The sequence below is a fragment of the Lissotriton vulgaris genome, chromosome 1_2, assembly GCF_964263255.1.
Source record: "Lissotriton vulgaris chromosome 1_2, aLisVul1.2, whole genome shotgun sequence".
Taxonomy (NCBI): Eukaryota; Metazoa; Chordata; class Amphibia; order Caudata; family Salamandridae; genus Lissotriton; species Lissotriton vulgaris.
In genome coordinates this window covers 331,927,259-331,951,256 of record NC_141686.1, presented here as the reverse complement: position 1 = coordinate 331,951,256, position 23,998 = coordinate 331,927,259, and the positions used below count along the sequence as shown (strand labels likewise).

At 44.5% G+C, this 23,998-nt stretch overlaps 1 protein-coding gene across 2 annotated transcripts in view; it reads right to left on the bottom strand.

The window, feature by feature from the left end:
- LOC147736668 (calcium-binding protein 1-like) overlaps positions 1-23,998 on the bottom strand; it is a 383,783-nt gene that overhangs the window by 18,040 nt on the left and 341,745 nt on the right. For both annotated transcript variants that reach the window (XM_086953803.1, XM_086953804.1), the window contains 3 exons: positions 18,490-18,520; positions 9,490-9,624; positions 6,399-6,508 (listed from right to left, as the gene is read on the bottom strand). In XM_086953803.1, coding sequence (XP_086809929.1) covers positions 6,399-6,508; positions 9,490-9,624; positions 18,490-18,520 — 276 coding nt within the window. The remainder of the gene's footprint in view (positions 1-6,398; positions 6,509-9,489; positions 9,625-18,489; positions 18,521-23,998) is intronic.

Genomic DNA, 23,998 nt, shown 5'->3' with positions numbered 1-23,998 from the left:
GAGCACTAATTGGAAGATCCCTATGAGTGGGCGTCACCCATTACGGATGGGAGCGCTCGAAGGAGGTGGCCATTGGCCCCTCAACGGGGAAGGCGGTCCCTTCTAAGGATGGGACGCCGAAAGGAAAGGAAAGGCGGTCAAGGCCCCTTCCTGGGTAGGGGGGGCTACAGCCCCCTCCCGGAGAATTTCCCGGGGCCAGGACATCTGCGACGGCAGATGTGGTAAGTTGTGTGGGGTTTGGGGGGGGGTCTACGCTACCTTCTAGATTCCTCACACGAGTCCTCGGACGACCTTTAAGTGGCGTCGAGTTTATTGGGGCCCCCGTCAAGTCAAGGGAAATTGGTAGTTGCACTCGAGGTACACCTCGGTGCGGTCGCCCCTCACAAGTGAGGGGGATATTTCTGGTTAGGGATCTTGACACCGGTTACGACCTTGCCGTTGGCCCTTAAACGTTAGGATGTACAATTTCAAAATTTCAAGTTAGATGTTTTGCAGGATGTTAGTTCGGCTAGGAGAACCTTTGTATTAGAGAATATGTTAAGGTTAGCCAAACATCGCAATGTGGTAATGAAATTGTACATAATATGAAACTGTTATTTTAATGTTTTAATTTTGTTTCATATTTTAATAAATACGGTCGGGGGGGTCACTCCCTCCCGTCTTCCAAAAGTTCAGAACTGTTTCCGGTTTCCCATCCTTGGGGATTGTGTTGAGAGGGGGTGGCGGGTATCTCAGCCATATGATAGTTATTACAATTTCAACAAGGGATGGTTCCTTTGTAGGTGGTTTTAGGAACTTGATTAATGGGACTCTTAATTATTCCCCTGGTGTAGGCAGAGGTTAGTTCCTGGTCATAGATGTGATTGAAATCCGGTTTCTAATTTGAGCATTTGACCAATGTTTGATGATAATTCTTTTGTATGGGATGATTCTTTTGTATGGGCAGCTCATCATCGAGAATTTGGACACTACTGTCGTTCGATCTTGTGTGGGTTTATCTTTGGAGCATAATAATTCCTCTCTTGAGTAAGTTGGCATCGAGTTTTAGCTTGTGTTAACATTTGTTCTGGGTTTCCTCGTTCATTAAATCTGTGTAGCATGTTATCTAACTGCTTCGACCACTCCTCACCCCCTACGCCTGTCACGTAATCTGCGATCCTCCAACCAAAACCTCCTGTGTGTTCCGCGCATAAAACTTTGCCGCATGGGCGGCCGCTCCTTCAGGGTCCTTGGGGCCAAACTATGGAACACTCTGCCGCAATACATCCGCTCCATAGAAAGTCTTCCGGCGTTCCGGAAAGCAATTAAGACGCATCTATTCCCTCTTCCCTTATTCCCTTTCATCTTATCTCGCCTGAATTTGCGGTTTCTCTAGCGCTGGGACGCCTCATTGCTGGGGCAGCTGTTTGTGCTTTACCAAAACAATAGAATAAGCATTCCACACTTTTCTCTGGTTTGTATACAATTCTTTCACCCTTAAGAACTGAGTATATGGCAAATGGTGTTTCAATGATTGTTGATGAAAACTCTCATACGAGAGGGTGTTGTTTCTATCAGTTGCTTTTCTATATAAATCTGTTTCAAATCCAGTTGCGATTTTGGTGATTTTAACATCAATAAAGGTTATGATTTGTTCTTAAATTTTATGTGTAAATTGAATTCTGACATCCACCTGATTAACTTTGGCAATTGGATTAATGTGTCGCCTTTGTGCCGTTGCATAGAATGAAAATGTCATCAATAAATCTTACAAAATGTGTTTGTTTTTTTGCTTAATTTTTTTTAATAACTGTCAAAACTCCATTGGGAGAACATAACCAGTGCCCGGGGAACAAACCCCACATTCATGGGGGTGCAGCCAGGTGAATTATTCGACTCACTCATAATCAGCCTCTATGTGGCTCACCATTTTACCTCCTAAGGTCGTGGCACACTCACCCACAGACTGCCAGACACAGCCACTGAATCTCACATTGATGAGTCGCTGGCTGACACTGAGGCTTCAGTGACTGCAGGCACCGCCCCCGCCACACCCACTCACTGCCTGCCCAGCTCAGAGCTTGGCTCAGGCTCACATTATAGATTATTATTGAGGTTTAAAAAGTGTATTACTTCACTGGAACAGAAGACATCAGTAAAACATGTTTTACTTGGGTTATCAAGGGGTGAAGTGAGGAGAATGGGGGAGGTGGAGGCGAGTTTACTCTTTAATAAACATTGTAATGCTAGAACTAAGAGAAATTCACCTCTTTTAATTTGTTCTGCTCTCCTTCGGAAAACCCTGCAGAAGTTTTGTGTGATATGTTGCTGTATTTGGCCCTGCTCACAGAAATGTTGGATGGAGCACCAAGGGGGACATGTTAGTTGGTTACTTAAAGGGCGACCACGCGCACACATGATGTGAATAGCAGGATGTGAACACAGACATCACTATTACAGATGAGGACCACATCTGTGCACATAACCAGAGCAGGTCACTGGAGGGACACGGTGTACAACCATGTTTTGTTAGAGACCTGAGGTGTCCAGATCCAAGAGCTGTAGTTTGAGGCAGAGAGGGGCAGTTACTTCTCAGACTGATCATAGAGGATACATTTCATCCCTCACTAAAGTGTTAGTTCAGTGCATTGGAGGTCTTTCTGTGCTGTGCCACTTTCATGGCCTTTTCTACCTTTTCACTTGTTTTGATTAGTTTCTGGTATTGATTATAGCCAATCGGAAGGCGCTCACCGCAGCTGAATGTTATAGATTTGTAGTACAGGTCTGAAGGATCTCCACACCATCCTGTGACAGCACGCGTGTCTGCTGTTCCACCGGTTCAGCCTCACCTGTCTCAGGTAGAGCCTCTTTGCCATCTTTCATTCTTCATGGTTGTGAGAACAGAATCGAATATTTTCTCCAGGTTTAACTAGGATCTGTTATGAGAGGAGAACTTCATTTTTCTATTCTGGGATTGGTCTGGAGATGAGTCTCTTTTTTGACCCCAGGGGACCGATCATTTCCAACTGGCCACGAGGATAAAGCAATGCTTTATGTGGCGGATCTCCATCCCTGCACGCAGTGCAGCTTTGTCACTGGGTCAGTCTCTTTGGTTGAAGATAGAGTGCTTTGGTGCTTAGTACACCTCAGGAGACATATAAGGGCCTGTGGCATTGAAAAAATCTGATTGGCTTACCACAGCATTGGAGAAAATGTTGAGGCGCCATCACAGAACTTAAGGGCTCTTTACCCGATACCTTAAAAAAATTTGAGAAAAGGAACAATAGGGGGCATGGTGAGCACCCTGAACTACAGGCGCAAGAGGGGAGGGGTCCCAAAGGAACCTTTCTGAGGTTATATTTAAAAACATATTTTTGGGCATAGGAACCACGATACCACTCAGGAAATGTGTCTTACTTCAACTCAACAGCCACATAGGCAAATACAACTTACTTGACTTCTTTCAATATGGTTTCAGGAAAGGCTGTAGTAAATGTAAATGTATTGCGATTTATATAGCACACGTATCACCCGAAGGCATCAAGGCGCTTGCCTTGGGAACCCGTCCTGGTATTCCCCTGTGAGATAACCCCAGCGGGGTATCCACAAGGTGAAAGCCAGGCATCCCGCCGCTAGGGGCCGTAGTGGAGATTAAGCAAGCTATTGCCCAGAGTCGCAGAGTGTGAACCCGTAAGTCGAGTAGGCACCGGAACGAGAATTATCGAGTCCGTGGAATTTTTGAGCCCAAGACCCGCCGAGGCGGGGAATTGAACCCTGGTCCAGGGGCGATCTCAGCTTCTGGGTCTGCCGCCTCTAACCCCTGAGCCACCCTTCTCCACTAGTACCGAAACTGCTGTGCTGAACATTGTTGACGACATTCACCGCTCCCTAGAAAATGGAGATGCCTGCCTTATTATCCCCCGGGACCTTTCAGCAGCCTTCGATGCAGTCAATCATTCATCCTTACTGGAATCTCTCAAGTCTCGCTCTGGCCTCAACGGCACTGTCCTTAACAGGTTCAGTTCCTACCTTCAGCATCGAACACATGAAATAAAAATCAACTCCTGCCGCTCCAATCCTACCCCTGTCTCCCTGGGTGTCCCCCGTGGCTCAATTCTCTCCCCCTCTCTCTTCAACCTCTTTATGGAACCCCTTACTATCATTCTGAAACAAGCCAGGATCAATTATCTCCTTTACGTTGATGACACGCAACTCTACTAAAAGTCAAATCATACAGCGATGTCCTTCATCTAAACAACACTCTGAGCAAGATTCAATCCTGGTTTTACTCCAACCATCTTAAATTGAGCCCTAACAAAATGGGAATCATTCCCACAAAAATCACCTGACACCCTATCCAAGGCTGAATCTCTGACCTCAACGACCTCAACTGTCCGCTCACTCTATGCAACTCAGAAAAATCCCTAGTCTGCATCCTGGACAAAGATTTGACACTGAAGAACCATATTATTAACGCGGCCAAAGGAACACTTTTCACTATTAAACACCTAAAAAAACAATCAAACCCTTTATCCCTCCTGACAACTTTAAATGGGTCTTTCAATCACTAGTCCTCTCCAAACCCGACTACAGCAACGCTATTCTCCCTGGAGCCCCTAAAGTTCACCTGGCCCCCCTGAGAGCCGTGCTCAACAATGCTGCAAGGCTTATTGCCGACTGCAAATGATTTGACCACATCACAGTTGCCCTCAAATCCCTTAAATGGCTCCCCATTGAAGGAAGATGCATCTACAAGGCTGCCTCATCACCCATGAAGCTCTTCACTCTCAATCTCCAGTTAACTTAACAAATAAACTCAAAAGAGCGGGCAGTGCCAGACTGACGAGAAGCTCCAATGCTCTTCTCCTCGTTCCCCCGCTACAAAAAAAAATCTACCCAGACTCGTTCCTTCTCAGGAAATGCGCGAGCATCTAGAATGCCCTTCCAAGGGACCTTCGCTACAACCCCTCCTACCTTGGCTTCAATAAATACTGGAGTCCATAATTCTCGTGATCCTGCTATCCTTTGATCTCCTGTGTCAGTCATCTTTCTTCTAAGCTGCTGACCTTTCACTTTCCCTATGTTCTTCTTATTGTTTGCTCCTGCCTTTACTCTCCTTAGTCTCTCGTTTATTGTGTCAGCTCTAACTACACTGCTGTAAATTTCTTTTGGCGTTCTCCCCTGTTTTTGTTCATTTGTCTTGGCCTCTCTTCAGTTACCCCTTCCCTCTTACCACTACAAATGTTTCCTTGTTATATTTTATTGTTTGCTCCTAGGTTATACCTCCTTGTTTTACTTAACTGTAAAGGGGGTGAGGGGGTGGGTGCAGGCTGCCTCGAGGGACATGGGCAGCAGCCCAAACTAGAATATGAAGAAACGGCCACAGAAATTCACAGAAAAATCAAATGTGAAAGGGACATTATAGTTAGGTATGGTAATAAGATCTTAAAACAGGCCTTGTACTTCATTAAAAAAAGGAAAGCTGGTAGTGAAGGGCCTATATTCAAATACAGCATAGAGTTACTTAGTTATTGTGTACACATGTGGGTTCATAGAATAGAAATAGCGTAAGCTTTGGAGGCAAGTGTGGGTGTGCGAGTTAAAACTTGAACAATACATTATTTACAAACCCTTGAAGACTGGGAAGCATGTAGCACTCTATGTTAAACAAGGTAAAAGCTGAGCACACGTGATGCGGGTTGTAGAGCCATGTTTCAAAGTAGGTTGTGACTTAAAAGAGAAAGCCTCTTGCACACATTCTGTGGGTTCTCCAACGCAACCGAGTGTCACCTCCACAGTACCACAAGACCGCTCAAGCTTCACCCAGAGAAGTCCACGCGGGATTGCTGTAGGACTCCCATAGTGTCTCTAATATTTTCAAATATATACATATAGGGTGATGTGTTCATGATTGGATGGCTTTGTTTTCCCTGCTTCTTATTCAATGGCTTTCCTCTCTGTTCTTTGTTTGGCCTGAATCTGGGGTATGTATTTTTTATTGCTTTCTGGTTGGATGAGGAGTCCTTCTACTGGTAGCACTGATGGAACTACTATATTCTTTTTCTTCTAACAATCCATGAGCATTCATGTGTTTTTTGTCTCTTCCTCATTATGGCTTCCCTCCTCAACCTCTATGCTCCCCTCTCTGTGTTGCTTGCTCCCCCCTCACTGACTGCCCCACTGTCAATGTAAAACAGCATTGTAAGAATTCACCTCCTTCTCCACCAGATTCTGTTTAATAATGGTTCTTACTCTTTCTCCTGGCCACTGCTCTCCCCACATTCTTTCCTTTCCTGTCTCTGCAGACAAAAGACAAACACTCTGATCTTCTGAAGGTCTCCATATACCTTATGAGACCTTGGCCAGCAGGTCCCCATACCTTGATGGCATGTCTCCACCTATCCTGGCAGCTCTCTTACCTCTCGGAAGGCATCACGCAGCTCCTTGACACCAATCATGTCCGCCGTCTCTGCCAGCATCTTGGGGCCCATGAGCTCCACAAAATCATCAAAATCCACCTTCCCGCCCGCTGTCGAGAACAAAGATGAGAACATCAAATATCTTGTGTTGAGCTGCATTGAAGTTTATATATGATAGTTGTGCCTTTCAAACATTTAAAATATACAAGAAGAAAACAGATTTATTTTAATTATAGGTCTCATTTACCATGACATCAAGCCCTCGTCTCCTTCTACCTTGGTCACAAATCATGGTAGTGGGAATTTACCAGCCTGCCAGGGGTCAGCTTCCATCCACCATTGGTGTCAGTACCCGTCTCAGTAGGACCGTATAGCAGCCTCAGCAGAGGTTAGTCCCAACCTCAACTGGGCTGGTTATTACTCCTTGTAGGGTTCAGGTACCAACCTCCATAGGATACTCTAGTAATCTTAGTAGACGTTAGTCTCAGCCTCAACTGGGCTGGTTATTACTCCTTGTAGGGTTCAGGTACCAACCTCCATAGGATACTCTAGTAATCTTAGTAGACGTTAGTCTCAGCCTCAACTGGGATGGTTATTACTCCTTGTAGGGTTCAGGTACCAGCCTCCATAGGATCATCCAGTAACCTTAGTAGAGGCTAGTCCCAGCCTCAACTGGGCTGATTATTACTCTTGGTAGTGTTCAGGTACCATCCTCCATAGGATACTCTAGTAATCTTAGTAGAGGTTAGTCTTAGCCTCAAATGGGCTGGTTATTACTCTTTGTAGGGTTCAGGTACCAGCCTCCATAGGATAACCCATTAACCTCAGTAGAGGTGAGTCTCAGCCTCAACTGGGCTGGTTATTACTCCTTGTAGGGTTCAGGTACCAACCTCCATAGGATACTCTAGTAATCTTAGTAGAGGTTAGTCTCAGCCTCAACTGGGCTCGTTATTACTCTTTGTAGGGTTCAGGTACCAGCCTCCATAGGATCATCCAGTAACCTTAGTAGAGGCTAGTCCCAGCGTCAACTGGGATGGTATTACTCTTTGTAGGGTTCAGGTACCAGCCACCACACAGGTCAGTCTCATAGTCACTAGTGCAGGACGGTAGTCGGGTGTTATTAAACAGCTTCTGACTAGCATTCAGTACACAAATGTCTATTTAGTATATCCTTTCCACGCTCTCTTTTTTGGAATTTGTCCTACCACATTGGTATACTAATTATTTATTAATGCCTTTTGTATCCCAAAGGCCAATTGTGGGTACACAATGCAAACAGTGATGGGCCATTCTATCCTGGTGTCCATGGAGGAAAATACATTCCAGCTGCTTTCTATCTTTGCAATCACTACAAAAAAGTTTAAAAGAACACTGTGTCAGGCTCTCATATGTGACCCAGACTTCAAGAATTTTTTTATTGAAACAATGTTTGCTCAATTACTTTTTTCAAATTTTCAAATAAACTTTTTATTCATAATTTCACCATCATCAAAAGTAAAGAAACTCCTTCATTTTCATGCAGAGGGGCATATCTACAAGCCCCTATTGCCACAGGAACATCCCTTTTTGGGACGTTCCTGTGGCAATAGGGGGTGCCCTTATGTACAAGGCAGCATTAAGCCACTTAACGTGGCTTAACACAGCCTTGTACATAAGGCACCCTTTCAAGCTATGCTGAGCGCGAAAGGGGCGGGCCGTGGGTGTTGTGGTGGGCTAACCACCACAACACCCATTGTATTTAAATCTGCCTCCTATGTACAAGGATGGCGTACATTGGTGGCAGCGTCAAAATTAAGACCTGGAAAATCCTGGTCTTAAGGTGGCAAACCGAGGAGAAATGCATTTTTTTCTCTTCTTTTTTGCTTTTTCATTTGTGCTGATTGTGCAGCACACATGGAAAAAAGCAAAACACCATTGTTTTTTAAGTACAATAAGGTGTCCCTTCCTGTACATAAACAAATCTTTAAAAAAAATCCATTTTGTCACTTTCATGTGTGCTGCATAAAGCCGCACACATGAAAGTGACAAAATGGCATTTTAGGATAGTTTATGTGCAGGAAGGGATGCCTTCCAGCACATAAACAAACCTCCCCTGCACACAGACATCCTTGCACTCTGATGTAAAGGTGCCTGCGTTGGCGCTAAGTTGTTAAACTTAGCGCCATTGCAGGGGGAACCGCAAGGCTGCATCACATTCCTTTAATTATGATGCAGCCTTGCGTTTCGGAAGTGGGGGAGGGTGTCGTTAAGCCCAGGAGGCTAAAGAAATGCATCACCACTTCCTTGTACACATGGCTCATGGTGTTAGTCATGTCAAATTATGACTCATACTACATTTAAGCCCTTCTTCAGGTTTTTTATGACACTAGCAGACAAATAATCAATTGCACCTGTACCCAACACTAATTTTTACAAATCTGTGCAACTTGAGTGGCAAAGAATCTGAACTAAAAGGAGGTAATTTAGGAGGAGGAACTATCTATTGCCCCAGCTGTGTGGAGTTCAAGACACTTTCAAATGTGACACTTGGATTGTCACTTTCCTCTTGAAATTATTGTGAGAAAACCATGTGTTGGTCAAATAAAGATATTTTCTGGAATATGGTCTCAATATCAGTCAAGTTTGATGATAGGTTGTGAAAAATATCTTAAAAACCCGACAGAGACAACAATTAATGACCGATACAAAGTGAGTCCTTCTTGGTAAAAAAAATCCCAGCTTTCAGCCAAAAGGACTGAATGGTGATGTTGAAATGTCTTCCTTCTATGGATTTCCCACGCCTTCGTTTTCCATTTGGTCTTGTTGACTCTGAGACTCTTGTGTGATTTTCTTACCCAGTTTCCCAACTTCTTGCCTGTGTTAATACTTCTTACTCAGTATGTTCACAGTGAGCAGACTACAAACAGGCAGTACAGTGACATGTTCAAGAGGAGGCAAGTATGAGCCATTTTGCTCTGGTACTTTAGAAGGCATTTCATCTCTGTTATACCCTCTATGGCACAGGCTGTTTCAGTAGAAGCGATTCCCCAACCCCCAGCCGTGTCACATTAGTTAGCCTATAGCAGCCGGTTGGTAGCCATGAGGTACTTACGTATCCTTTGCGACAGCTCGATCAGCTCCATCTCCGTGGGCATGTACCCCATGGTCCGCATACATTCTCCCAGGTCCTTGTAGCTGATGTAGCCATCGCGGTCCCTGTCGAACTCCTTGAAGGCTTCTTTCAGCTCTGGGAAAAGGTGAGAGAGGAGAGAGCGTCAGGGCGGATGGATGCGGCTGGCAGACGGGGTACATAGCAGTCCCATGCTAAGACTCCCGCTTCTCACTTGTAGCCCCGCCTCTTCTGCCACCAGAACCACTCTATGCTAGAACTTTAGGGAACCCTGGGCTCCTATCTGTGGTGGAAGAAGGGAGGCTAAAGTCCCGGCAGGCAGAAGAATGCACAGGTCTGGCTGCTTGCGCAGGTGTGTGCATGTTTGGCATCAGTATGAAACAAGCATTGGAACAACTAATATTTCTGTGGTAACTCTTGGAAGCACAGCTATACAGAAAAGAAGCCTGCATATGACATCTCTTTAAAGCCAGATCTGTTGGCTTTGTCTGTCATTGTCCAAAACTAAATCTAACTGTGTGCTTTACTTTCTGCTCAGTTCATAAAGATCATTTGAACACCTCACTCAGAACAGTGACCCCTAACAGGTGACAATGATGACCTTTTCCATTGTGTGATGTCAAAGAGACGAGATGTCATGTGTCAAAGTTTAGTTTAGAGGGAGGGGCATAAGAATCCCCCACTCCCCCACCTCCTGCACACTCCCAGGACACTGCAAGCCTGACAAGCACAAGCCAACAAGGCATGTTTTGTAGGGGAGTCAGAAATCATGGCAGTCAGGACTTATGTCACACTGTCAGCCCTGCATCACTTTTCAGAAACACTTGTCCCCATCACCAGTACTTGTTTTTAATAATTCTACATGTCTGGATGAGAAAAGGTAACCGAATATAAAGGTTTAATAGATGTTTCCAATATTGGTTCATTATTCGCTTTTAGAGACAGGCAGCGGTCGAGTTCATACATGGATGACTCCTATTACCAACCAGTGCCCTGATCTGAAAACACTACACAGCATGAAGCTCTTCAACCAAACCATCCATCACTTGCAAGGCGAAAAATAGAAAACATTTGTTTCTGTACATCCTATTGTATGCATTTGTGATGGCTAGTGTTGTGTGTATTGGTTTGGGAGGGTTTTGTTATTTTTAAAGTGTATATTAGTTAATGCTGCCTGTTTCACACTTACAAATTATGTTTGTTTTTTTGGAATGTGTGGTGCATTGGGGAAAGAGTGGGCAGCCTTTTAACAAAATTGTGAAATGTAAATTAAATGAAAATTAAAAGTTTTTATCACAACAGGTGAGATTACTTATTTTTTAGCTATTGTTCATCAGAATAAAAATTGTTTTGTGCAATTCTGATATATTTGTTCATTTTTAAGGTTTGTATTTTTTTTTACTTTAAGTATACTTAAGAGTAAGAATAGTAATTCTGACACTCCACTGAATGATCTTTTCTCGATGTTTGTTAGGCTGGAGATTAAATGGTATATATTGCCTTGACAGTTGTATTTTCTTCAATCTTTGTTACACCCGAGCTAGAATAGTAACTCTGCCCTTGGTCTGCCCCAATGTATGCACTTTTCCCAATGTTTGTTAGACTGAAGCTAGAATGGTAAATGTTAACTCCCTACTGCAGATATTTGTATCCACATTTTGTAGGATTTTTGTTATAATAGTGCATTTGAACTGTTTTGTGTTTCTTTTTTTAATACTTTTGGGTTGCAGTAGGTTGCAACATATTTGTTTATTCTTCAATATTTTTAAACATAATTCAAAATTATATATATTTAAAATATACTATTAATTTTATTTTTTCTATTTCTCTTTTTTAAATATTTCCTATATATCTTTTAGTATTTCATTAATATTCATTTTTATTCTATATTTTTAAATATGATTTACATTGGTTTAAAAATTATTGTATAATTTTCAGTGGTTATTGATTATAGGTTTATGTAGTGGAGTTGTATTCCTTAAAATAGCATATAATTACTATACATTTTAATTTGAGCATTCATTTTATGTTTAAAATAAATTTAACTTCATATATAGTTGAATGCTAAAATGTGTTTTAATTAATTACTCTAAAGAGTTGTGTATTTTATATTGTTAAAGTTAGTAAATTAATCTTTTTTTCCGAATTTATGATGCTATCCCGCTGTATTTCTCCCTGCAGGGAATCACAACGCGGTCGTTACAACAACCGCATTGTGAAGAAACCCACAGCGGACCCCACCGAACTCAAAAATTACCGCCCCATCTCGCTCCTTCCATTCCCGACCAAAGTCATCGAGAAAGCTGTCAACAACCAGCTCGCCACCTTCCTCGAAGCCAACAAATCCCTCGACTCCTCACAATCTGGCTTCCGAGCAAAACACAGCACTGAGACCGCCCTCATCGCAGCAACAGACGACATTCGAACTCTACTGGACAATGGAGACACAGTCGCCCTCATCCTCCTCGACCTCTCTGCAGCATTTGACACAGTCTGCCACAGCACCCTTTTACAACGCCTCAATAACATCGGAATCCAAGGAAAAGCACTTGAATGGATCACCTCGTTCCTCACCGGAAGAACTCAGAAAGTCCGCCTCCCACCATTCAAGTCCAAGGCCACTGAAGTCATCTGTGGAGTACCACAAGGATCCTCACTCAGCCCCACCCTCTTCAACGTATACATGAGCCCCCTCGCGACCATCGCCCGCCAACACAACCTCAACATCATCTCTTACGCGGATGACACTCAACTTATCCTTTCTCTCACCAATGACCCCAGCACCGCCAAAACTAACCTACACGAAGGAATGAAAGAAGTTGCCGAATGGATGAAACAAAGCCGTCTGAAACTGAACTCAGACAAAACAGAAGTCCTCATCTTAGGTACATCCCCCTCTGCATGGGACGACTCCTGGTGGCCGGAAGCCCTCGGAAAGGCACCCATCCCGACAGACCACGCACGGAACTTAGGCATCATCCTGGACTCTTCACTCTCAATGAATAGACAAGTCAGCGCCGTATCCTCTTCCTGCTTCAACATTCTTCGCATGCTTAGAAAAACATTTCGCTGGATCCCCACCGAAACAAGGTAAACCGTCACCGATGCTCTAGTCACGAGCCGACTGGACTACGGAAACACCCTCTACGCAGGCACTACCGCTAAACTCCAGAAGAAACTCCAACGAATCCAAAACGCCTCAGCCAGGATCATATTAGACATCCCACGCAACGAACACATCTCCGGTCACCTTAAAGACCTCCACTGGCTACCCGTCAACAAGAGGATCACTTTCCGACTGCTAACCCACGCACACAAATCACTCTACGACATCGGACCAGAATGCCTCAACTCACGACTGTCCTTCTACACCCCCTCCCGCCAACTACGGTCTTCCAGCCAAGCCCTCGCCACTGTACCTCGCATCAACAAGACCACCATGGGAGGCAGATCCTTCTCATACCTGGCTGCTAAAACATGGAACTCACTCCCCGCTTACCTTCGCCTTACCCAGAACCACCTAGCATTCAGAAAGCAACTTAAAACGTGGATATTTGACAAGTAATCCTCCTCCCCTCTCTAAGCGCCTTGGGACCCTCTGGGTATGTAGTGCGCTATATAAATTCTCTGACTTGACTTGACTTGACAACGACTTGCAGAGGGGGGGCGCTGGATGTTGGAATAGTATAATTTACTATTCCATCTCCAGTCTGTGCGGACAATAGGGAAGGTGTTGGATTTTAAATCCAACACCCACCTCCCCCTCTGCAAGTCGTTGTTCCGACTTGCAGAGTAATGGTATGCGGAATCACAACGCGGTCGTTGTAACGACCGCGTTGTGATTCAGTGTGGGGAGAAAGATTTGTGGTAAACGTTGTTTACCTTTTTTTCGATGTATATATTTTTAAACATTTTAACTTTATAAAAAAGCTTTAACTTTTATTTAAATTGTAATATCTTCAATTACAATCCAATAGCTATACTTACAATTGCATTTTTGTACTTTACATTAGAAGTATAAAAATAATGTCTTAGAGCTTTCGGGATTGATTTTGTGTAATAAATACAGGGGGCAGGCATATCGTAAATGTATATTTTAATTTAAATTTAGCATTGCTCCTGATATTTTTTCATTTCTGTGATAGTCTTCATCCCCTATTTTCTCCCAAATGTTATGTCTCCTGACGTCTTCAATCCCTAAAGCATTGTTTGCGCACTCTGCATTGAAGCCTTATATTTTATCAGTATTGTATATCTGCTCTTGCCCATTGTCATCACGGCTTAGGTAATAGTACATATAGAGCAGATGTAGGACCCGTTTTTACATGTTCAAATCGGTTGGGAACCCGTTTGCACATGCAAAAACTTAATGGGCCAGGTACATAGCCCATTTAGCGAGTCACTATTTTTTTGCCACTCGCTAAATATCTTTTGCGACTCGCTATTTGGAAGGGGCGTTCCCTTCCAAATTGCGAGTCTATAAGCAATGTACTAATGTTTTGCGACCGCAATTGCGGACGAAAAACACTTGCAATTACCACCTACTTCAAGTAGGTGGTAATGCACTTAAAAAGGAGAAGGGGTCCCCATGGGGCCCTTTCCCCCTTTGAAAATGCATGCAAAATAATTTTTTAAGGGCAAGCAGTGGTCCCGGGGACCACTTCCTGCCCCTAAAAAATGAAACTAAAACATTTCATTTTTTTGTTTTCAAATGCATCCCGGGACGCATTTGAAAAAAAAAAAAGCTGCTTTATTGAAAAACAGTCCCAGACAAGGTGGTCTGCTGAGCCCAGCAGGCCAGAGGGCCAGCTATTCTCAATGGGGTCGCAAATGGCGAGAGGCTCATTAATATAAATGAGCCTCATAATTTGCGACCCCATTGGGAATCACAAAACAGTGTAAAGACACTGTTGTACATTTCATTTAGCGCCTTGCAATTTACGTCTCGCGATGTGTAGCAAATTGTGAGGCACTAAACGAAAGGGTTGTACATCTGGCTCATAGTATTTAAACTAGTTTTCTAAACCATCAGTTGGGGCTTACTCATTCGGCACTGATCTCTTCTAGTCGCCTTGTTGTATTCCGGGTCCATTGTATGGACATGTTGGGGTGAAGTTCTAAATATGGTTCCTGAAATAGTGGCACAGACTTTCATTGAATAAAAGTTATTATAAAAATCCTTTTTCCGTCATCACCAAATCATGTTCCCTACCTGCAAACCAGGGAACCACTTATGATTTTCAGAAATAAAGTCGCTGCATGCCTCCCTTATCCCACGTCAGATTCAGCTTCTACAGCGACAGCACATTGTTGTATTATCCAACAATAATAACTGCAATGTTTAATCTATCTTTTTTTAATAGTCCACAGATATCAACATAGATTCAACACATACAGCAGCCGGGAGTTTGCCAATGACTATTTGTTTCATAAGAGACATTGGGAATTTGAACCATTTCTTGATTGAGTTTCTAATTTAGAGGCCTATTATGATGCCGCCACCGCAACGGAGCATGGGACCGACTGCCAAAGATGCGGTGGTGCCGCAAGGCAAGTTAGGATGCACCCGCCAGTGTGTCGGGCGCATCCTCGACTCTAACATTGTGGCGGGGATGCTGTAAGCAGCACCCACCACATTGCAAAAGCCCATGTTGTGCATTGCCATGCACAATGTGACAGGCACTGTGCGGTGCCTGCCACCTTGTGCTTGGGAATTATAAGGGGTAACATGGGTACCCCCCAGTGCAACCACCCACCCTCCTTCCACCCCCCAGGAGCCCGCAATGAGCGCCCATGGTAATTTCCCGCACGCCTTTCCATGGCGGTGGTGGAAAAGCTGCGGACGGTCTTTCCGTCTGCCGTGGTGCCCCTCGCCATACTATTATGGCGCGGGTATAAATGGGTCATTTGGCGGGCGGATCACCACCGCCGGGCCGGCGATCCGCCCGTAATCATAATAGGCCCCAAAGTTAGTGGTGTTCATAAATTTGTATCATATTATTAACCTGTATAATAGCTCAAGGCAAATGCACATACGAGCGCTTCATTATCCTCTTCATGGGTTCCATTACCAGAACCAGCGTTAAAAGTGACTGAGAGCATCCCTGTCTTACGCCATATGTTACATACCACCCGAAGCCATCATGAAGCTAGTCCAGACCCTTGTTCAGGAGCCCTCCCATCTCAGTCTGTGGTGCCTCATTTGCACCCTCGTAGTACCATGAAAGCCTCCGATGAACACTGACTGATCTTCAGAGACTTGTCAAGCATAGGGCAGGATGACGTCTGTTGAGCACCCTTTGAGATTGTTCAAGGATAGGCCGACTCCTCTCAGTAGCTTTGGCACCACCCTGCACTGAATAGTATATGTGATAGGTGACTGGTGTATATATTAGAAATTCACGGCTAGGAAGGGAAGAACAACCCACAAAGGGGTAAAAAACATATTTTGCAGCCTGTGTAGATCTTGATTGATTATATAGATTGTGCTGGTGATAATCAGGGAAGCAGGATAGTAGATCCATAAATGTATCACCACAAGGAAATAGATTCAAACTCCTTAGAGGAAATAGCAAAAACATAAGAAAAGCTCCCTAACCCCTAATAACTATGCTAGCAGGTCCAGTGGTAACCCTACTATAATCTTAAGGTTTCCTACCCACATCGTAGTCCCTGTAGCGGGCTGGAATAAACAACCCATGAAAACAGAATTATCTATAAGGAAAGTGTAGACATTAAACACACCTCTCTTCGCCACGCGATGGCCCTCCACGCATATCCCCCTGTGGATAGATAAGGCTCTCTTCTACATGGAACAGAGCGTCAGGCGTCCTCCACATCATTGTCCCTCTGGCCGTTGAGCCATGTGAGGGAGGGGGATGCCGCTGCCCCAATATTTCATCAATTTATTGTGTCCCAAATGGATTAGGTGGGTTTCTTGTAATGTTGCTAAATTGCCTTCCGTCCATTGAGGTGGGGCCGGTCTCCATGCCTTTATAGTAAGCCATTACTGCTCTTCAAACGGAACCTACTAACTTCATAGTTCTGCATTCAAGAACATGGTTTTCAGATGTATACAATGAGCTGTGACAGATATATCTATAGCCAACACTCCAATAGGGCGACAGCAGTCACAATTATGCCTGTCTGCATCATCTGTAAACAAAACCTACAGAAATGGTAACCCCACCTCCCTTGATCATTCTAGGTCTGCTCAACCCGTCGATCAACAGAGGAGCCGGAACTACTGTTCCTTGTTGCTACTGACGCAATGCTGCCAACAAAATGTACGCATGCGTGAAACGCAATGGGCTGCCTAACCCTGCCATGAGATGGACAACTCTAGAAGCCAACGGCTGAAGTGGGCTTCTTCCAACAAGTAGGAGATGGCTGACCAAAAGGGACTTTCTGTATGTGTAGGTTGTGTTATGAATATGAGTGCCAGGATGAGGTCTTTCCAGACTAGAGCCAGACCTAAAAATTAGCAGAATCATCTGAGACCAGCGACAGAGCTGGGTCTGGTGAACTCACAGCTATGTGTCAAAATGCAGCATAAAAAAGCTTCAAGGACCTCTCACTGACTGTGCACCGGTCATCAGGCCTCGGGGTTCTAGACAGCCTTCAATAACATTCTATGTTTCAAGGCTTACACCCTAATTGGGAGGTTCCCATTCCAGCCAGATTCCTGGCATCCATCAGCAGAGTTTTAATGGTCCCTTAGCAGTGGACCCGGTCCCTGCTCTTGAGGGAGAACTGCTAGGGCTGTTTCTGCAGAAGAAGTCTCCTTCCGGAGGCCTCCCCAACAGTCTGCTGCCGGTAGGAAGACAAACAGACCAGAGCAGGGGCGGAGCAGTCACGTTTGGGCGGTCGGTGCTGTCCTGGACAAGCCTACTCTTGACCAGTGGCCCTGCGTATTTTGAGGACAAGCTCAGCATCCGTGGTGGATCATGGCACACTCAAAGCCATAACAGCATCAGAGTACAAGAAGAGGGAATACAACAAGACCACAGCTCCTTTACACCCAAGATCTGAAACAACATCTACCAGCACCACACCGATGCCTCTCCAGTTTAGGAAAGAGTTGAAAACTCGTCTCTTTAAAGAACACTTTGGGCCTGATTGAGATCTCCGCGGATGGGTTACTCCATCACAACGGTGCCAGATATCCCGTCCTCTGAAATATACATGCTATTGTATCCTAGGGCCTCATTTAGATCTCGATGGACGGGTTACTCCATCACAACGGTGACGGATATCCCGTCCTCTGAAATATAAATGCTATTGTATCCGAGGGCCAGATTGAGATCTCCGCGGATGGGTTACTCCATCACAACGGTGCCAGATATCCCGTCCTCTGAAATATACATGCTATTGTATCCTAGGGCCTCATTTAGATCTCGATGGACGGGTTACTCCATCACAATGGTGCCGGATGTCCCGTCCTCTGAAATATAAATGCTATTGTATCCGAGGGCCAGATTGAGATCTCTGCGGACGGGTTACTCCATCACAACGGTGCCGGATATCCCGTCCTCTGAAATATAAATGCTATTGTATCCCATGGCATGATTGAGATCTCGACGGACGGGTTACTCCATCACAACGGTGCCGGATATCCATACAGTCGAAATATACGCCCCATAGGATGTAATGGGGTTTGTATTTCATTGGACACGATATCTGTCACCGTTGAGATAGAGTAACTCGTCCGACAATATCTGCACGAGGCCCTAAATCACAAGGCCTTAGCTGTCCACAACCCGGCTTCCAATCCCAGCCCGGATGCTTTACGCGTGTCTCTAACCATGTACCGTATACATATATTTGTGTGTATTCTTACGTAGTTGTGTGTGAGAGAGGTTGTGTGCAGGTGTTCTTGTGCCTTTATATGGCAGTGTGGGCCTCCACATACAGGCTATGTGTGCATTAACGTGTCTGTGTCTTATGTGTGTACAATAATCCAGTTTGATACACTATCTTTACCTTCAATCTCTTCCGGTCTCAGATCCCGGTCCTAGAAACACAAAAAAAGAGGCAGATTATTGCCACGTGGTTCATTTCTGACATTAGATACAATAGTGCAACACAAAGTACCAACAACATGATACAAAGTAGCAATAATATGCTAGACGGTACCAATAACATACAATAACACGATACAAAGTAGCAATAGCACAACACAAAGTAACAATAACATGATACCACGAATCCAAACACTCTAATCTGCACATCAAATATCAGTCCCGCCCTGGTGCAGGGACCACGTGCAATCCTTCCACGGAGCCTTACCCGGCTGTAATAAGCGGTAAGGAGTGCTCAGTTTTTTTCAGTACTTCAATGCATCAGTTCACAGTAGGGAGGTGCATGGGACGAGCTGACACCCAGCAGTAGGGGACATGTGGTGCATCCTAGAGGGTAGATACGTGTCCCGGGGGCTTAGGGCTAGCCGGGCTTGAGTTGGGAAGGTGAGTAATCGAGCATGGGTCGAAGGGCTGGTGACCAAGGGTTAAGTGTGGGCCAGTTCTTTGGGGCCTTTGTAAACCAACCCAAGAGACTGACTATATTTCCCAGTCCCCGCCCTGCTACTTTAATGTGGCACCAATATCTAGATTGCACCCCACTACCATGCTGAATTTTGAGGCTGGAGGCGAGGGGTTCCTTTAACCTTTGGTGCATTCTCACCTTGGCTCCCTGCCTCGCTTGCCCCTCCAGAAGTAGTGTTATCCCCCACAAGGCCATCACGTTTAGGCCATGGCGGATACAGGTAGGGTGGGTTGTATGCAGAGGCCTCACAGGGAAGGCAAGTTTTATTGAGACATTCTCATCTACCCCCCAACCCACTCCCTTTGAGCAGCATCAATGTGCTTTTGACACCTCCCTTGCCAGGTAACTCCCCTGAGGTTATAATGGGCAACGGACCTTCCGTAGCAGTCAGGTGCTGTCACCTCATCCCCAATGTCTAGTCGGACTTGTTGGGGAGAAGAGAAGGTTGCATAAAATTGAGCTGTGGTCAGAGTTGCAGACATTCAAACTAGGTGTGAGTCCCGGCGTCAGCTCAACATCTTGTGATTCTTGGCAAATTACTTAGGGGCGCATATTGATATCGGGAGGATCATCACTGCTGGGCCGACGGTGGCGATCTTCCCTCCAAATGTCCCTCGTTCACCCCACCATTTGAGTATGGCGGGGGCGCCGCGGAGGACAGGAAGACTGTCTGCTGCTTTTCCACCAGTCAAATTGCCGGCCGGGCGGAAAGGGACTCAATATAGTGCCGAAGCCTTGCAGGCACCGCCATCCATATTAGGATGCATGCCTTTCCACGGCCAAGACTCCGCCTTGGAAAGGCATACGGGAAATCTCAGTGGGGGCCCATTGCGGGCCCCCGGTTGTTGGGGGGGTGGGTGGCTGCACTGGGGGGTACCCATGGCACCCCCATCATTGCTATGCACAAGATGGCAGGCACTGTGCAGTGCCTGTCACGTTGTGCATGGAAATGCACAACATGGGCATTAACATTGTGGCGGGTGCTGCTTACAGCACCGCCTGCGGCAATGTTAATGTGGAGGATGCACCCACCAGTGTGGCGGGCGCATCCTAATTTGGATGGCGGGACCTCCGCAATTTCGGCAGTCGGTCCCGTGCTCCAGTGCGGTAGCGCGGAGACAAAGTCCACCTGCCATCGTAATAGGCCCCTTAATCTCTATACCGAAAATGAAAATGAATTTGATCTTGTGTAATGTAACTGGTGCTCATGTACATTGGTCCAATGACTTTGGGCTGAGTTCACACTATAAAAAACTATAACTAAAAATAAACGGCAAGATTCCAGGTAGACTAAACAGATGGTGATCGACGAAAGGTATGATCAGGGAATGTGGGCCACTTTTTTAGAGCGCCCGGGCCTATCTGTGATCCCAATCTGACCCTGAGGCCAGTAGAAGGTCAGCATGATCCAACCAAGTCTAGTGTGGGGGAACACAGCAAGCAGGGGTACTAGTCCTAGGGGTGAAAAGTCACGGGCCCAGCTGATACAATGATAAAGCTCTGACAAGATGTCACAGGCCATGACTAGATGGATGGTTTACAAGATACAGAGAGAGTAGCTTTGTACCAGGAGGTGGGTCATGGCGCAGTGTGGCTAATAACAGCAGTCCAGGTATAGCGAGGGGGATGTGATAAAAACCTTATTCCACAGGAAGATACTGTTTGTTTATGCTTCAATCACTTGAAAAGAGCTATCCGCGACAAGTAAAGGAGATCATTGGCCAGAAGTGCGAAGAAAGTGCCACCGGCCAGGCTCGTTATGCCCCCTTGAAGCTACTTTATGCAATTAATGGACCAAAGCACAGCTGGATAGACGGCACTCGAGGTCACATAGGTACACATCAGAGTAGAGTACTGTCGGGGCACATGGCTGCACACACGACATTCAGGATTACATAGGCACACATATCACAGTAGAGTACTGTAGGGGCACATGGCTGCACACGCGACACTCGGGATCACATAGGTACACATATCACAGCAAATTACTTGTTAGAACAGAAATGTTCATGTTAGCGCATTTACCAATGTAAGTTAGCATTCGCGGCAACCTTTTCTATTCAGGTGCCATTTTAATCCTTTGCTGTTTCTGAGAAAAAGCCTCTGTTATGTTTTGTTTCTGCAATGTTCGGTTTGGCTTCACTAATGAGTATACTGTTCCTATTGGTACATACCTTTCTTGATAGATAGAGGCCCTCTCCCACTAGTCTGGGGATGGGCCAACTGGAACGACCTTGGAATTGAGATACTTTGTGAGCGATAGAAGCGCTGAAACTGTTTTTTTGTATTTCACTGATTGACGGCACCTGTCTGGAAAATTCCACTGTGGTCGTGTTCTAGCTCAGTTATGAAATGTACATAATGTATCTCTATGCTTGTTGATTTCAGTCCCTCTGAAGCACTCTTAGTGACTCGGTTCCGCTCTGAGTGTATATTAATAAACAGTTATGGGTTTGTATTCTCTACTGTCTGACCGATTCTTCATTTGGTATGGAAGGCTGAGAGGTGGTCATTGGTGACCCGGGTGACCCTAATTGGTCACTTCCTTCAGTTGGTGACCGAACAGGGACTCCTTCGGGTGATTGATCCATCCCCTTTCCGCAGACATGGGGAAGGTCGAGGACATCGTCAGGTTGGACTGACGGCTCAGGGATCCCTGCACAAAGAGTATTATTTGCTCGCAGCTGCATTTTCTGTCCTGCCGGACGGTGCCTTGCCCAATGGCCATCCCGACTGGAGTCCAGAATGGCGAAACCCTTGGATATGACCGTTTGATCTGAAGAGTCGGCAGACGGCAGTGGAGAATAGGTTTGTTTGTACCACTGATATCAGGTGAGTTTGTTTTGGTTCGTTGTGAATATGGTAACATGGTGGTTTGAGTTTGTTACGGTTTGAGGACTGTTTTGATAAATAGCACTTGCATTTACTTTACAAGGTAAAAATAACAAACTTGTTTTCCTTTTAAAAATGCCTAGTTTTAGCAAAGTTTGGAACTTGTGTTGTCATTGTTGTTCTGTGGATGCTCGATTGGAAGAAGCTCAGCCAGCGACTCCTGAAGGCAGCACTAATATTGATATGTATGTGAAACATGGCCTTGGCTCTATTATGTTTAGTACATTATGGCAGAAATATAAGCGGCACAAAGCTGAGTTGCAGTGGCCTCTGACGGGTTCTTTTGATGAACAAAAAATTATATTTTTAGAGGAGCAATTGTTTAAGAAAAGTACACAGTCCATGTTTGACTCCCTCAGGAATTGGCAGAAGGAGGCAGAAGGAGATGGTTAAAGATGGAAAGAGAAGCACAGAAGGGAAACATGCAAATGTTGACACAGAAGGCTGTGGAATACGATAGAGAAAAACAAGAGTCCGGATTTGAATGTGAAGATAGGAGATTTTGGTTGCATATAGATAAGTCTTACTTGGCCAAAGAAGAAGACAGTGCTTTCGTAGAGAAGTTGTTATATACTCGACCCCTGCATCCTTATGCCCCACTGAGGATTTATTCCACTGTAGCTTTACAACCAAAACAGTCTGCTTCATCTGTTCTGGTTGCTCCTGTGTCTATGGCTGTTCTTTTGAAGGCTGCGGCCACGGTGCCACCCGCTCCATCTTTGTCCTTGCCATATTTGACAACGGTGACCCCTAAGACATCTACTGTTTCAACTTCTGTATCTTCTGTTCTTTTCTCCGAAGTTGCAAGCATTAACAACGATTGTGCCTGTTACCTCTGTTGCTCTGACACCTTTGAATGCTGAGACACCAGTACGTAGGTTTGAGGATAGAGATTGGACTAAATACAGGGAGCGAATAGGCCTGTTAGTGCGTTCTGGGGTAGGGAATGAAGAGAAACAAGTAATAGCTGACCAGGCTGCACGGTGGGCTTGTAATGCGATTTATGGTGTTGGGGAGGTTTGGGAAGTTATGCGAGGTTTTGAAAGCTTTATCCAGCAACATGCCTTTAAGCATATGTTTGCTACATTGATTAGACTTTGGCATAAAACCTATGGGGCAGAAGCACCTCAAATTGTATTTGAAATGAATCACTGACAGAATGTCGAGAGACAGAAATATCGACGCAAAAATATCGTAGTCAAGAATATCGACTCGAAACTACATTATGTTACAAAAATATCGAAAAAAAATATCGATGTAAAAAATATTGTTGTTAAAAATATAGTTTATTTTAATAACATATACATTTTAAAAAATATCTTATAAATTACAATTATATCTCTACACATAAAACAATATTATAAATGCAAATTAAATACATTTATAATATTATATATATATATATTTTTATTAATTTTTAATATTTTTACAATTAATTAGATACTGCATTAACTAAAATAATCAAAAGAATATTAGATAGCCGAGGGAATAAAATTACTATTCCAACTCCAGACAGTGCAACAGTAGAAAAAATGTTGGATAGCGTAGGGGTAAAAATTACTATTCCCACTCCAGTGAGTGCAACAGTGGGGAAAGTGCTGGATAGAGTAGGGATAAAAATTACTATTCCCACTCCAGTGAGTGCAACAGTAGGGAAAGTGTTGGATAGCGTATGGGTAGAACTTACTATTCCCACTCCATTGAGTGCAACAGTGTGTAAAATGTAGGACAGCATAGGGGTTAAATTAACATACTTATTAAATATTTATTTTAATAACATTAATAATTAATTAACAAAAATATGAATATTAAATACCAATAAAATTAAATAAATATTTACTTAAATAACATTAAATTACTTTCCACCCTATTCCCCAATAACGCACAACCCACTATACATTAAAAATAACACAATTAGGAATATGCTACTTACCAGTATGCATCTGTTCTTGGCATAGAGGGCTGCAGAGTGGTACATTATGAATAGATCGCCATCTGGTGTTGGGCTCGGATGATTGCACTTTGTTTTTCTCTTGGAGAGTCTTTTGTATCTTGG